At 41.2% G+C, this 16,016-nt stretch overlaps 1 protein-coding gene across 1 annotated transcript in view; it reads left to right on the plus strand.

The window, feature by feature from the left end:
• The window catches only part of KIAA0319 (KIAA0319 ortholog), a 68,221-nt gene that overhangs the window by 14,059 nt on the left and 38,146 nt on the right, over nucleotides 1–16,016 (plus strand). The window contains exon 2 of the mRNA XM_061147504.1: nucleotides 14,282–14,439. Within this exon, the coding sequence (XP_061003487.1) occupies nucleotides 14,385–14,439 (55 nt within the window). The 5' untranslated portion in view covers nucleotides 14,282–14,384. The remainder of the gene's footprint in view (nucleotides 1–14,281; nucleotides 14,440–16,016) is intronic.

The following is a 16,016-nucleotide window of genomic DNA, read 5'->3' on the forward strand; positions in this document are numbered from 1 at the left end:
CTTTTTGTTTGTTCTCAGCTTTAGGGGATTTCCCTTATTTCCCTGTGAGTGCAGTTATATATTTGAAAAGTGTCTCTTGTATTTTCCCCCAGAAATCTCAATATTGTATGTGTTACCATTTTGCTAGACATAGAAATCCAGACTTTCCCCATGTATTTTCTTTTTAAATATGCATCTTTCATGAATTGATAGTATTGGACCATGGGCCTCATAGTAATAATACATGGGTATTATATATCCATAGGATATACAATTATATTTAACTCTACCCTAATATTGGATATTATTGCTTTTATACATTAGAAGAAAACCCAATTAGCTTTTTTTTTTTTTTTAATGAAGAGACACACAAGACAATACAGAATAGTGGCAAAAACATATTCTGTGGTATCTGACACACTTGGATTGGGTTCCAGTTCTTGGGCATTTTAGTTTTTCTGAGCCTTGATTTCATTGGATGATAATATGCAGTTGGAGGGATTTCAGAGGATTAAAATGAGTGCCAGGGACATTATGAAATAGATGGGAATTTTTATAGAGGTTAATTGTACTTCATACAATGTTTACTTGTGATAATAATCTAGCCTTGGAACATGTCCTGAGGGGAGGGAACAGTGACTTCAGCTTGGAGGTTATGTTCAAGAAACTGAGGAAGGCTTCTTTGAAGAACTGATTTTTGAACTGGATATAGTCAGGGTAGAGGAGGTTGTGGATGTTGGAAAGAAGACTGGGAAGAGGGGGACATGGAAGGTCTTGTGACGAGTTTGCTCTCCTCTCCCAAGATGTCTATCCTGGCATATTTCCGGAATTTGTAACACTGGCTCCAGTCAGCATTTGAACCAGTCTGTGTATTGGGTAGGCCAAAGAGTTTGTTCAAGTTTTTCCATACCATCTTATGGAAAAACCCAAGCGAACTCTTTGGCCTACCCAATAACATGCACACAATCACCATCATCCTAGGAGACCTGCCATGGGCCAGGAGATGGTTCCTGCTTGGTTGAACTGAGTTCATTGGTCACAACTACTACAGTGACTTTTTCTAAGATCAAAAGTGAACTGCAGTGAAATGGAAAGAGAAATATATGAATAATATATTTCCTGCTATTCTCCACAGAATCATTCTGGGCAAACCTTACCAAAAAACAAGGCAGTTAGGAAGCAAATATCAGATATGTTGGATTTTGGCTGCCATATGCAGGATTTCTTTCTTTCTCTTTTCCATACACTCAGCTCCAGCTGAAATGAAATCTGTCAGCTGACTTTGAAAAGTCATTTGTCACAGAGAACCATGGTGATTCTCTCTCTCTGAAATAGAGATTACTGAGTTTAAAAGTCGCAAATTAAAATATGAATACACCCCCTTTTTTCAGTGACTTGTTTTCTAGATCTTCCCCTCATGTTGGTTCTTTCCCTGAAAGTGAAGTGTTAGTCACTCAGTCATGTCCAACTTTTTATGACCCTATGGACTGTAGCCCACCGGGGTCCTCTGTCCATGCCTGGATTCTCCAGGCAAGAATGCTAAAGTGGATTGCCATTCTGTTCTCCAGGGCATCTTCCTAACCCAGGGAAAGAACCTGGGTCTTCTGCATTGCAGGTTTAACCATCTGAGCCACCCAGGGAAGCCTCTTTGCCTGAAATGATGGTAACTCCTTGTGGTCTTAACAAGTTGTTCATGCTTAGCTTAAATGATTTCACAGACCCATGGGCAGTCAGCATACTGTCTGAATCTGGGTCAGACTGTTTCTTCTAAGGTGAAGTATAAATATCAGCTCTTTCTCTCCATAGTGTTGTATGTATAGACCTTCTGAGCAGAGATGTATACTAGTTGTAGTTCTAACTAGCTGCCCAGGATAGCCCAGGCATTTTCTCATAGATTGGGCTGCCTGACAAAATACAGTATAGACATGTCCCAAATATTGCATAATAAAAATTATTTGTTATTTATCTGAAATTCACATTCTGTTGGAAATCCTGTGTCTGTTTTTGCTAAATCTGGCTGCCTTTCTCATAGCCCATCCCCCTCTGGGTTACATGCTCAGGTTCCTTTCCTGCGTGGAACCTCTTGTGTTATTTACTGAGGTCTTGATGCTCAGTAGATCTAAGCCTCCAGGCCGAGCACAATGGCAAGAATATTAAACTTATTTATTTACGTGTAAAATATTGAAGATATTCACATGATTCAAGAGGCACAAAAGACTGCTTGTTGAAAAAAATTCTGTCTTCCTGCTCCCTCCCTCATCATCAGGTGTTAATAACGCTTTCTTGGTTGTGTTCTTCCAGAGATAGTTAATGCATTTTCAAACAAGTTCATGTTTATGTTTTTCCCCAGCCCATTCTCTTTTCCCACAAATGGTGAATACCATTTATACCATTCTGCAAGTTGCTTTTGTCATGTAATGTTGCTGCTAAGGCGCTTAAGTCGTGTCTGACCCTGTGTGACCCCATAGACGGCAGCCCACCAGGCTCCCCCGTCCCCGGGATTCTCCAGGCAAGAACACTGGAGTGGGTTGCCATTCCCTGTTAGGTCTTGGTATATTACCAGCACGTGGAGGGCATTCCTCTTTCTTCTTCACAAATGCAGAGAATTTCAGGGTATGGGCAGCCTTAATCTATGTAACTACTTCCCTGCTGATGAAGGTTTCGTTATTTCCATTCTGTTTGTTAATACCAACATTGCAGCCCAGCAATAAACTAGTGTGCATATGATTTCATGAATGGTTATGTATATTCTGTAGAATAAATTCCTGGAGGTGGAGCTGCTGAAATGTACTTGGTTCCACTTTGTCCTCCATAGAGATTGTGCTAGTTTCCATTTCCATTAGTAAGGATAAGAATGTCTGAGTAGCCAAACTCTCACCCACACCGTGAAGTATGAATGTTTTTTCATATGTGACAATCTCATAGATGAAAGAATGGTATCTCTTAGCTTTAATTTGTATTCCTCTTCTTATGAGTGAAATTGAGTATCTTTTGAGGTATTTAAAATGCATTTATATTTCCTTTTCAATGTTGTATCTACTGATGGACTTTTCTATTAGAGGACACTTTTATGTGTTAGGGAAATTATGTAAGCTGTAAATATTTTTCCCACTTTAGTTCTGTTCAGTTCAGCCACTCAGTCATGTCTGACTCTTTGCAACCCCATGAATCGCAGCATGCCAGGCCTCCCTGTCCATCACCAACTCCTGGAGTTTACTCAAACTCATGTCCATTGAGTCGGTGATGCCATCCAACCATCTCATCCTCTGTTGTCCCCTTCTCCTCCTACCTTCAATTTTTCCCATCATCAGGGTCTTTTCCAAGGAGTCAGTTCTTCGCAGCAGGTGGCCAGAGTATTAGAGTTTCAGCTTCAACTTCAGTCCTTCCAATGAACATTCAGGACTGATTTCCTTTATGATGGACTGGTTGGATCGCCTTGCAGTCCAAGGGACTCTCAAGAGTCTTCTCCAACACCACAGTTCAAAAGCATCAATTCTTTGGTGCTCAGCTTTCTTTATAGTCCAACTCTCACATCCATACATGACTACTGGAAAAACCATAGCCTTGACTAGACGGTCCTTTGTTGGCAAAGTAGTGTCTCTGCTTTTTAAAATGCTGTCTAGGTTGGTCATAACTTTTCTTCCAAGGAGCAAGTGTCTTTTAATTTCATGGCTACAGTCACTATCTGCAGTGATTTTGGAGCCCCCCAAAATAAACTCTGTCACTGTTTCCACTGTTTCCCCATCTATTTGCCATGAAGTGATGGGACCGGATGCCATGATCTTAGTTTTCTGAATGTTGAGCTTTAAGCCAGCTTTTTCACTCTCCTCTTTTACTTTCATCAAGAGGCTCTTTAGTTCTTCTTCACTTTCTGCTGTAAGGGTGGTGTCATCTAAGTTTATTGATATTTCTCCCGGCAATCTTGATTCCAGCTTATGCTTCATCCATTCCAGCTTATGTTTCTCATGTTGTTGACAGTTTGACTTTAGAAATGGTATTGCTTCCATGAAAAATTTTATTTATCCATTTTTTTTGTTAGTGGACGTGATTTATTCAGGCTTCCCAGGTGGCACTAGTGGTGAAGAATCTGCCTGCCAATGCAGAAGATGCAAGAGATGTGATTTCCATCCCAGGATTAGGAAGATTCCCTGAAGAAGGAAAATGGCAACCCATTCCAGTATTCTTGCCTGAAAAATTCCATGGGCAAGAGGAGCCTGGTGGGCTATAGTCTATGAGGTCTCAATCACAAAGAGCATGGCACATGATTTATTCATATTTTCTGTAATGATTTCTAAGTTCATTTCATACCTAGGCTTTCCCCACTCAGTGATTACAAATATAATCTCCCATTGTTTCTTTTCATTTAAAAAAAAAGCAGCTTTAAGATACAGTTCACATATCATACAATTCACGTATTTAAACTGTAGAATTTAGTGGCTTTTCATATATTCACAAACTTGAGCAACCATCACCACAGTATATTTTAGAATTTATGAATTTACTATTTCAAAAAGAAACCCCATATACATTATATGAGATAGTAGAAAAAAAATATATATATATATATTGGTCTCTGCCCCATTGAATTGTCCTGACATCCTTATCAAAAACCAACCTCACAGTTTCTTATAGTGCTTTTATGGTCTTATTTATACATTAGGAATTTATCTTGGTATGATATGTTAGGTAGGGATACAACTTACTTTTTTCCAAATGGTTATTTTTGAGTCATTTATTTAATAATCTACCCCCTCCACTGATTGAGATGACATTTTTAATCATGTCCTATAATCCTTTAAATATTTGGATTCATTTTTTGAATATCTATCCATTCAGTGATCTAGTTTTATACCTGTACCATCTCATTTTAATGATTTTTACTTTATAATATGTTTTGCTGTCTGGTAGGACTTGCTTCCCCTTAGTTCTCTTCTCTTCAAGTCTGTTGGCCTTCATATCTTACTGATTCTTCCATGTGATCTGAGGAATCATCTTTGTCTAGTTTTCTATTTGCTCAAATAAATTTCAATCAGCACTGTTTTTATTGGGAACATAGAAATTTGCTTGTCAATTTAGGAAAAACTATCATATTTCTGATATGATCATTTTGTCCAAGAATATTTACTCATGTTTTTGTCTATTTACTTAAGCTTTTTTGGTATTTCTCACCAGAATTTTAAAGTTGTCTTAAAATAAGCATGTATCTTGTAAATTCATTCTTAGATCTCTATTATTTTTTTTGTTGTTTGCTATTCTTTTCTATTATATTCCTTTTTGTTGTTTTTGTTGTTGTTATTTTCTTTCATTTCTTATTTAACTGGTTGTTGTTAATGGTAAAATTTTAAGAGAAACTGCATGCGACTTAATTTTCTATTTTTTAAAAATCATTTGCTCCTTGAGGTTTGAAAATAAACATTTTCAAATGTATCTTCTGTGTTCACAGGTGGGATTGAAAAGTTACTTGTCGTGCATGCGAGCAATTTCTAAATCATCTGTGACTTTACCTAGTTTTCACCTAAAGAAACACTATTATTTAAAATGCTTTAAACATTAGCCTTTTATTTTTTATTTTAAATTCTTCTTTGTTTTTTCTTCTAGTTTTATTGAGATATATTGACATATAGCACTATATAAGTTTTGTACAGTATAATGATTTGAATTTCAGACACCATGAAGTGATGACCACGCTAAGTTTAGTGACCATCCATCGTCTCATACAGACACACAGGAAAAGGAAAAGAAATGTTTTTCCCTTTGTAATGAGAACCAGTGAAGTTGCTCAGTCATATCCGACTCTTTGCGACCCCATGGACTGTAGCCTCCCAGGCTTCTCCATCCATGGAATTTTCCAGGCAAGAGTACTGGAGTGGGTTGCCATTTCCTTCTCCAGGAGATCTTCCTGACCCAGGGATCAAACCCAGGTCTCCCACATTACAGGCAGATGGTTTACCATTTGAGCCACCAGGGAAGCCCTTGTAATGAGAAGTCTTATGAGTTACTCTCTAAACAGCTTTCACATATAATATACAGCAGGATAAATTATATTAATCACATTGTACATTACATCCCAAGTACTTATGTTTCTTATAGCTAGAAGTTTATACCTTTTGACCACCTTCAAGCAGTTGCCCCTCCCCAACCTCTGCCTCTGGCTATCACAGATCTGACCTTTTTTTCTATGCCTTTGGTTTTTGAAGTATTAACCTCCAGTACTATTTTAAATGTGGTGTACAACATAGTGATCAATATTTCTATACATTACAGCATGATTCCAAATATTAGCTGTTTTAAAACCTAAAATTGTTAATGTTGGTAGATGAGAAATTAGTAAACTTGAAGTCAAAATATAGTCAAGCTGTGTTTTAAGATTGATGATCTTTCCTCAAGAAGTTTATAGTCTATTAGAAAATATACATGAAAAATTAATTAATCCTATAAGGAAGTATATGCTGACTCTCATATAAATGGTTTCAGATGTCATGGGCATATCTGCCACTTTAAAAATGATTAAGTTATTGGACTTCCCTGGTGGTCCAGTAGTTAAGACTCCATACTTCCAATGCAGGGGCTGCAGGTTTGATCCCTGGTTATAGAACTAAGATCTCATATGCCATGCAGTATGGCCAAAAATAAATTTTTTTTAATTACTCTTATAAAGGTTTGGACTTTTATAGTATTTGAAATCTCCATGAAGCAACTGAGCTTACCTGAATCTAAGTATTTTACATTCCATAAACTGAAAAAAAAAAAAGTAATCCATAAGTAATGTCACTTATAGATTAAAATGGCAGCTGGTGCCATATAATGGAAAGTGCAGTGTAAGCAGTGGCTTAAATGAGGTAAAAGTTTATCTCCTTCTCAGAAAAACTCACAGGTTGGCAGTTGAGGATCAATACATCAGCTCCACATCATCAGGGACCTTTGATCTTTCTAGACCTGGCTTGCCTCCTCAGAGTCTCTATGTGGATATAGACGGCTGCTGGGGCGTTAACCCTCGGGTCCTCTTTCAGCTAGCAGGAAGAAAGAAAGAGGAGGAGGGCAAAAGGGGCTTTTTCTGGAAGTCCTAGCCAGCAATTCCTTCATATTAATATCTCACTGAGCAGAGCTTAATCACACATAATCCCATGGGGCTTCTGGGGGTGTTGGGAAATAGTCTTTTAACTGGGTACCCTTGTGTCCCAAATAATTACCTGAAATTTTGTTACCAGGAAATAAGGGGAGGAAACTCACTGAACAGACAGCAGAAATCTTTGAGCCTCACTCTTCCTGCTTCCTTGACCCTCCTCCCTTCCTTGGCCAGGACGAGATGTGTTCCATCATTACTTGTTGATGCATCTCTGTGCTGTCTCTGAGCTCACTGCATTCCTAAAGCTCATTCATTCTCTGACCCCATCCCTGAGCCTTATGTCACCTCTGAGTCAGTGACATCATCACCATCACCCAAAGACAAAGGACAGTTGGTGTGAGGCTTTTTGGATGGTTATGCATGACAGGAAGCTCAGAGATGGTGACACTTAAGAACAAAATCAGACCAGACACATTAAGAATCACAAATAGCCCTTTTACATGCATCTTGGTAACTTAAAAAAAAAAAAAAAAATGCTCTGTTACAACAACCAAAACTTGCTTTATTTTTGAAATGAAAAAAATATATTTATTTACTTATTTGGCTGCACTGGGTCTTAGTTACAGTATGTGAACTCTTGGTTGCTACATGTGGTATCTAGTCCCCTGACCAGGGATCAAACCCAGGCCCCCTGCACTGGGAGTGTGGAGTCAGTCACTGGACCACAAGGGAAGTCCCCTAAGCCTTCTTTAAAAATGAATATGCAATTGTATTTTATTAATACAAAGGGAAGATGTATTTAGTGTATTAAAAAATAGAATTTACAGATAAGAGAGGAAGGAAGAAAGGGAGAGACAAGAAATCATCAAAAGGAAGAAATAAAAATTATTCTCACCAGTTTTCACCTTGGGAGGGGCATTTCTTTCAGATCTTCACGTGTATAAAGTTGATCCGTGCAGAGTTTATGTAAGGATCTATGGATTTGTACTATTTATAGCCTTTTGAACTTGTTAAGCCTTATTTTAAAAGCGCTATTTTACCTCTCAGATTCAATGCTGCCTTTGATTGAAATTTTTAGGAAGCTAGTGAGGCCTTCTCTGTGAATTCTTTAATACTTTTCTTTCCATTTAATGAGAACATAAAACCACAGGAAGGTAGGCAAGGCAAGCAGTTGAGAGGGCAAGACTCTATCAAGAGAATCCAGCAGTTCAGAGATTGAATAATAAGTGAAAGAGGTCTTCTTCAGTTACTCAGAGTAGAATGTTCTTACTTTCCGAAACTGTGGAGGAGAACTGGGGCAGTTACCGGGCAGGTTTGAGATCCAGAGTCTCAAGACTGACCCCAAAACTCAGTTTCCTTTTGTGTAAAGTGGGGATAATAAAACCTCCTATCTCAGAGAGAGTGGTTATAGGGATCAAAGGGGAAAATATATGTCAAAATATGATTTAATCCATGAGGTGCTATATATATATATTTAAAGAATAAGATCAGGCCAGAAATATCAAGAATACTTGCAAAACCTGCAAATTGTTAGAGCAGAGAAGACTTGATAACATGAAGTCCATATACCTTTGAATGTTGAAGAAATGGAGATCCATTGTTTGCTTATATTAATGTGCTGAAGGAACCTTATAGACAGTGTTGACCGTCAGTTCAGTTTAGTTCAGTCGCTCAGTCATGTTTGACTCTTTGTGACCCCATGAACTGCAGCACACCAGGCCTCCCTGTCCATCACCAACTCCCAGAGTTTACTCGAACTCATGTCCATTGAGTCGGTGATGCCATCCATCCATCTCATCCTCTGTCGTCCCCTTCTCCTCCTGCCTTCAATCTTTCCCAGCATCAGGGCCTTCCAAAATGAGTCTGTTCTTTGCATTAGGTGGCCAAAGTATTGGAGTTTCAGCTTCACCGTCAGTCCTTCCAATGAACACCCAGGACTGATCTCCTTTAGGATGGACTGGTTGGATCTCCTTGCAGTCCAAGGGACTCTCAAGAGTCTTCTCCAACACCACAGTTCAAAAGCATCAATTTTTCGGCGCTCGGCTTTCTTCACAGTCCAACTCTCACATCCATACATGACCACTGGAAAAACCATAGCTTTGACTAAATAGACCTTTGTCGGCAAAGTAATGTCTCTGCTTTTTAACGTGCTGTCTAGGTTGGTCATAACTTTTCTTCCAAGGAGTAAGCATCTTTTAATTTCATGGCTGCAGTCACCATCTGCAGTGATTTTGGAGCCCAAAAAATAAAGTCTGCCATTGTTTCCACTGTTTCCTTATCTATTTGCCAAGAAGTGATGGGACCAGATGCCATGATCTTAGTTTGTTGAATGTTGAGTTTAAAGCCAGCTTTTTCACTCTCCTCTTTTGCCAGGGTCCAGCCCCAGCAGGATCCAGGGGAACCCTCAGGATGAACGGCGTCGGCGAATGAGAGAGAGAGTGAGACAAAGCTCGGGGCTGAGTCTGAAGTTTATTTTTGCAGTGCCCCTTTATACCCTTAACAACATCTTTGGGGAAAGTGCATATTGCTTACACACAGGGCATCTCAAAACATTACAGCAACTTGACCTTCAACAGAAACTGGATGTCACCCACATACTTTTTCGTTCACAAGAGTCTTTCTTATCATTTGGCCTTCAGGCCTGCTAACATTTTATGGCTTGCACCTGGTGTGACTTAAGCAACTTCAGTAGCCGACCCTGTTTTTCTTATAATTAATCTATTTTCTTTCTAATAAGCGTCATCTCTATGGGAACTAGATAGGATTACATTTTTACAGAACAGAAATGCGAAGGACTGTAGAAACAGCAGATATGGCACAAAACAGGCTCTTAGTCTAAAAGTTAACCACCTGCAAGAAGTTGCCAGCTAATCTCTATCTAAAGTATTTTCTATTAGGCACATTTGTGGCTATCATATTTGTGGAGCTTTTCTCACCCCATGAAGGGGCCTATGCTTAATAGTTTCTTTTGTTAGCGTACTGTGCTTAGGATGTTTAGAACAATCAAGAGCATTTTGTGCAATGAGATCACACATTTATCAAACAAGCCAGAATGCCAGCAAAATGTTTGAATGGAAGCATTTCCTTCATCTCTGGCCCCTTCATAGGGTACCAGCATCCAGAAGATTTATTAATTAGGGTTTTAAGTTGGTCTTTATTCAGTGAAAGAGGAGCAGGAGAGCTCTCGGCAGGCAACACAAGAATCTGCAACAGGGCAAGCAAGAACAACAGCAGAAAAGGGGAGCGGATACAGGGTGGGGTAGAGGCTGAGGCCAACCTGGAGGGTCCCTCATCCTAGACGGCCTTGCCTGTCAGGTTTTTTCCTCGTGACCTCGTCATGGATGGGGTCCCAGACGGCCTTGCCTGCCCGGTATTTTCTTTATGACCTCGTCACGGGCGGGACCCCCCATAACGGCTCCCGGCACTCTTTCACTTTCATCAAGAGGCTCTTTAGTTCTTCTTTGCTTTCTGCCATAAGGGTGCTGTCATCTGCATATCTGAGGTTATTGATATTTCTCCTGGCAATCTTGATTTTAACTTGTACTTCCTCCAGCCCAGCCTTTCGCATGATGTGCTCTGCATAGAAGTTAAATAAGCAGGGTGACAATATACAGCCTTGACGTGCTCCTTTCTCTTTTGGGAACCAGTCTGTTGTTCCAAGTCCAGTTCTAACTCTTCCTTCCTGGCCTGCATACAGATTTCTCAAGGGGCAGGTCAGGGGTTGACAATAGGAGATGCTTACATTTGCTGAGCACTGAAAGTTGGCTCTAAGATAATTGCTTTTCAGAGCTTTCCAAGTAGGATATGGTTTGCAAGGTACATTGCACAAGGGCATCTGCCACAGGGTTAAGGGCTTAGAAATTTGTCTCATGGCCCTTTTACCAGGCTGTGTGCCTTTGGAGCAATGTTTGCTCAGAGATTCACCTTTTATTAATTTGGCTGAAGTTATCCTATGGTATGGCAGGGGCCTGGTCTTGATCCATGGGGTTCTCAGCCAACCACCCCTGGCTGATAGCAACTCTGCTCTTCTGGGCAGTGTCTTGGCAGCAGGCTGAATGCCATCCCTGGAGGACCAGTTGCTCTCCTGCCTTTTAGGGCACGGTCAGTCACCGCAAATGGGATATGGCCAATCTTTTCTTCTATCCACTTCCCATCCCAAACCACACTTTCGTTGCTTCAGAGAAAGGAAGTTATTAGTGGCAGACAGTTTGCACCAGCAGGTGGTCTTCCTCTGGGTTTTTAGGCCTGAAGCTTATGGGACTCTGAGTGTTCACATTCTCTGCTTCACCTTATGGAAGCTCGTGTTCATATGGCCTCTGTTATCCTGACACACGGAAACATTAACACAGAAACAACCTCCTGAATTTAACCACGGCCACCTTCACTGTGGTTCCTTTCTGGTCTTTTGACGTGACTCAGCTCAGTAACATGGGGGCCAGGGAGGCGCCCCTCTCTCCTTACTGGGCACTGGCCAGTGATGATTGTAGGCTGAGCAGCAACCTGTTCCAAGTGGTCAGTGACAGCCACCACTGCAGTTCAGTGGGAGGCCTTCTTGTGGTTTGAATTGTTTCTCGAGAAAGACTCAAAGCAAGGTCCAGCGATTCCCCAACCCTTCTTCCATAGGATTCCTGGTTTGGCTGTGTTTGTAGGCTCCTTGTCCTTTCCGGTTTCCTCTCTGTCTCAGTGGTAAAGAATCCTCATGCCAATGCTGAAGACGTGGGAGACGCGGTTCGCTCCTTGAGTCAGGAAGAGTCCCTGGAGAAGGAAATGACTCCCCACTCCAGTATTCTTGCCTGCAAAATTCCATGGACAGGAGAGCCTGGTGGGCTGCAGTCCGTGGGGTTGCAAAGAGTCGGACACGACTGAGTGACTGAGCACCCACTGATAAAGCTAATTCACGTATTAGAATGTATGAAAAGGAAGCTGCCCCAGTGGCCCGGTCCACATCCCAAATCTAAACCACAGTCCATATGCACATGTGGGAGATGCTTGTCAAGGAGCCCTCACACACACCAGTTGCAAGCCTCCAGCTCAGCTTGCTTCCTTCATGGCTCAGACGGTAAAGAATCTGCCTGCAATGCCAGAGATGTGGGTTCGATCCCTGGGTTGGGAAGATCCCCTGGAGGAGGGCATGGCAACCCACTCTAGTATTCTTGCTTGGAGAATCCCATGGACAGAGGGCCTGGCGGGCTACAGTCCATGGGGTCATAAAGAGTTGGACACGACTAGCACCTCACCCTAGAAAACAGGACCTGCTCGCCTTGTAAGGAAATCTCTGACCTCCCAGTCTGTTGTGCCCTATTTCGATGATGCTGCTTCTGATGTTCAATAAAACTCATTCTTGCCCCAAATCTAAGAGTGGTCCATTGCTTAGATGCCCTCTACTCCCTCAGACCATGGATTGTGTTCCCTTGAATAAAGGACAGCCAGCACATCACGAAATGTTTTGTTTTGCCAGTAACCCCCTTCCACCTCCCCCAGATACCACATCATACTTAAATGGCGAGTTGGGAGGCCTCTGCTGGGTTGTGTCCCACTCTTTGTCATCCCTGCTCCCCTTGTAAGTTTCTGAATGAGATGCTTCTGGAAAGGGGACGGGAAGAGGAAAAGTAAGGTGTCTTTTTCTCTCCCAAAAGCCTGAGTATAAGTGTGCTTGGGGAGGGAATGAGGGATGGGTGGGAGAGAGTGATGTGAACTTGAACTGAACTCTAGCTGACCATAGCGTATCAATTTGCAGCTCACGGCAAGGCTCTGGAACACTCATTAGGAAGCCCTTATCTAGCTGTGCTTGCTCCTGGGAGCCTTGTTACAGTAACAAGCACTTCGAGTCCAGACCTTCCTTATACTGGATCTTCCTCACCCTTGAGCAAATCAGTGAACTTTGGTGAGCCTCAGTTTCACCATCTTCATATTATTGAAAGCATTGATAATAATGCCACCTGGGTTATTGTGAAGATCCTACTGAAGGAAGTGCCAGGCAAAAACAAGAAACAAGATGCTCGTATTGCTCTAGATCATTGAATCTAAGATGCTAGTGATTAGAAGATGCATCGTTATTTTAAATACCACAAAGGAAGAAAAAAAAAAAATCCTGTCAATTATACCATAGCACATCCCTTTCTTATCCTGTAAACTGTTTCTACACTCTGAAAGAGATTTTGGGGAGGTTGCTCCAGGGAGATTTTTCTCCTCGGTCATTCTTGGGCATATATAAAAAGGAACTATAAGTGAATATACATTAAGATGTTTTAAAACTTCCTGACAGTCTTAGTGCATTGCTGCTGAGTCACTTGTGAAGGCATTTAGTGAGGTCTGTGTGTTTTCTGGACAATCTTGCCTCTCTGTCATCGTGTGCATTGAGGATGTAGCGTTTCTGAAAGAGGGCTTCGCCTTGCCTTCTTTCAAGCCTCTGACCCCAGTTCTCTTTTATTGCCTAGGTTTGGGCTAATAAGGGGAGAGAGCATGAGAAACCCTTTGCCCCTTCTTAGGAACTGTCCTTTCTGTTTAAACAAACTTCAGGTGGATGGTTTGCCTGAGAAATGGTTGTCAGGAAGGGTCCTCTGTGTGTGTGTGACTGGTCAAATAGTTATAATGACATAAGACAGGTTAACAGGAGAAAACCAAATTTAATTGCTTATTAAATTTGCAATTTAATAAGAAATCCACATAATGTCAGAGATTCCAGATAAAATGAGGGTATTTCAGATAATTTCAGATAAATGAGGTATATTTGTCCTCCTGGACCAAGGAGAAGCAGGTAGGGATCTGGGACTTCAAAGGGAAGGAAGGCAATTCACAGGAAGATGAAAAAGAGCCAGTGTTTGGAAAATGGGTGTTTGCCATGTCCTAAGGAGACAGTGGGACCCACAGAGTTTTAACAGGCAGACTTTGCTAGGTTCCTCCATGTCTGCCACATCTAGCTCATATGATACTGCATTTATTCATGGTGATAGCTGCCTTCCTCGAACAGGTCCTCTGTCTAAATCCTTTTCGGCAGTCAGAGGGACGGACAGAGTTTCATCCTGAGTCCTTTGGACTTTGTTTTCATCTTGAAATAATCCACATGCCAGAGTGGCACATCTTGGGGTGTCCTGCCCTGAACCCCACTGTGACCCTGGGGTGTTACCAAGATAGGCTTCCCACTGCCATGAATAAATGATAGAGATGACTTTGTGTGTTTCTGCATTTACCTATTCTTTTCTTCCTTCCTGTCTCTTTTCTGTTTTTCCTTTGAAGTTCTGAGGCCAAATCTGGCTCCTAAGAAACACAAAGGAAGCCCGCAGCCAAGACCTCTCGGGGCTGTCTACGCAGCCGGCCTGCACCCACTGCGTGAGGCAGAATGGCGCCCCCCACAGGCGCACTCGCTTCATTGCTGCTGCTGGTGACCTTTACAGGTAGGAGACCGTTACCCTGGAGATGCCAGCCTCACCCTTGAACTTCCTCTCTGACTTAAGCAACTCAGATCAACCTGAGGAGATGAAGGTGCCGTGCGTTTGCTTTCCAACAGACTTATTTCACATATAAAAAGGAAGACCTCGTGCAGAAGTGGTTTCTGGAAACAGGCATTTAACTTTTTTGTCATGACTATTTTGGGGAAAAGAAAATCACATTTCATATATACTGGGAAAACTTCATGTATTTATTTCAAAGAACCACATAGTAGATCTTTTTTGGAAAGCAAATAACAGGCTTTTTTCTATCTTAAATCTTTATTTTCACATGGTCTGTTTACTTCTTGTGGACACACCATGGCTTAAAATCCTTGGTCAGCATCAGCTCTGGTGATCCATGCCCCAGCTAGGCCAGCCAGACCCCTTTGAACTTACCGAAGCCCGAGGATGGACATATGGCTAGGGAAACTGGTTTTATATCCAGGGTTTGTCACAGTGCGGTAAAACCACACCGAGGTTTATCTGGGAGTGACCCTTGTTAAAATGTGTCTTCTTAGGCCCCATCCAGACCTACTGAATCAGAACTCCTAATGGGTGTGACTCAGGAGCCTGAAGCATCTAAATTTGAAGAAGCACAGTCTTAGGTCATACAAGGGCCACTTGAGGAAATACTATAGTCAGAGAAGCTTTATCATTTCCTCCATATTACTCTCCTCACACCAAACGTCCATCTTATTAAACTCACCACTGCTTGGTATACAAAACAAAATGATCCTTTATTCCATGCTTGATGTACTCTGTACTCTGGAAAATGCTGTCATTAAAGTTTGAGCCCCCCCTTTTTTTTTTCTCTCAAATCCCTACCTTTTCACTGCTTTTTGTCATTTTCTTATGGGGTGTTTTTCATTTATTCAAAATTCTTGGGTTAACTGAGCCCCAGTAATGTTATTTAGGGCTTGTCTGGCTTTTCTCTCTATCCTCTTTGCCTTTGACAAGATGCTAACCATTGATTTTGTTGACTTGTCAACAACCATGGAGTGCTTACTATGTTCATGGATTGGACTGGGGATTTGTAGAGGGGACAAACCTGTGAGTGTTCTTCTGTCGCTTCAGGAACTTTCTTGAGTGAGTCTAATAGATGGTTTAGTTGTTGGGATACCCACCTTCTCAAACTTATTTAATATTCAGATCCACTCTTAAGGTATGTGTATCTAAACAGCCCATTCAGGTGATTTTTTGCAGAACAAAATGATGATCTGTCCCAGAGGTTTCTGGAGACCACCACCTCCAACCTGAGGGAAAACTGCTTTAAGTTTTTTGTTGAAGACTTCTGCCAAGCTTCTCAACCACATGTAACAATTTGCTTGTTCTAGGATCACAGCCTTTTTCATGTTTAATGGTTTCTTTGACACAGTTTTACACGTTGACTTTTAAGCTTCTGGTATCCAAAGCCAGAAATGAAACATGATAGTTCTTATGAACCATATTTTTCAAAAAGGATTGTTCAGTTCATATTTTTCAAAAGGATTGTTCAGTTGTTCAAGGGATAATGTATCCTGCCAATTGTGTTTGAAAGAAAT

This window comes from Dama dama, chromosome 7 (assembly GCF_033118175.1).
Source record: "Dama dama isolate Ldn47 chromosome 7, ASM3311817v1, whole genome shotgun sequence".
NCBI classification, from domain to species: Eukaryota; Metazoa; Chordata; class Mammalia; order Artiodactyla; family Cervidae; genus Dama; species Dama dama.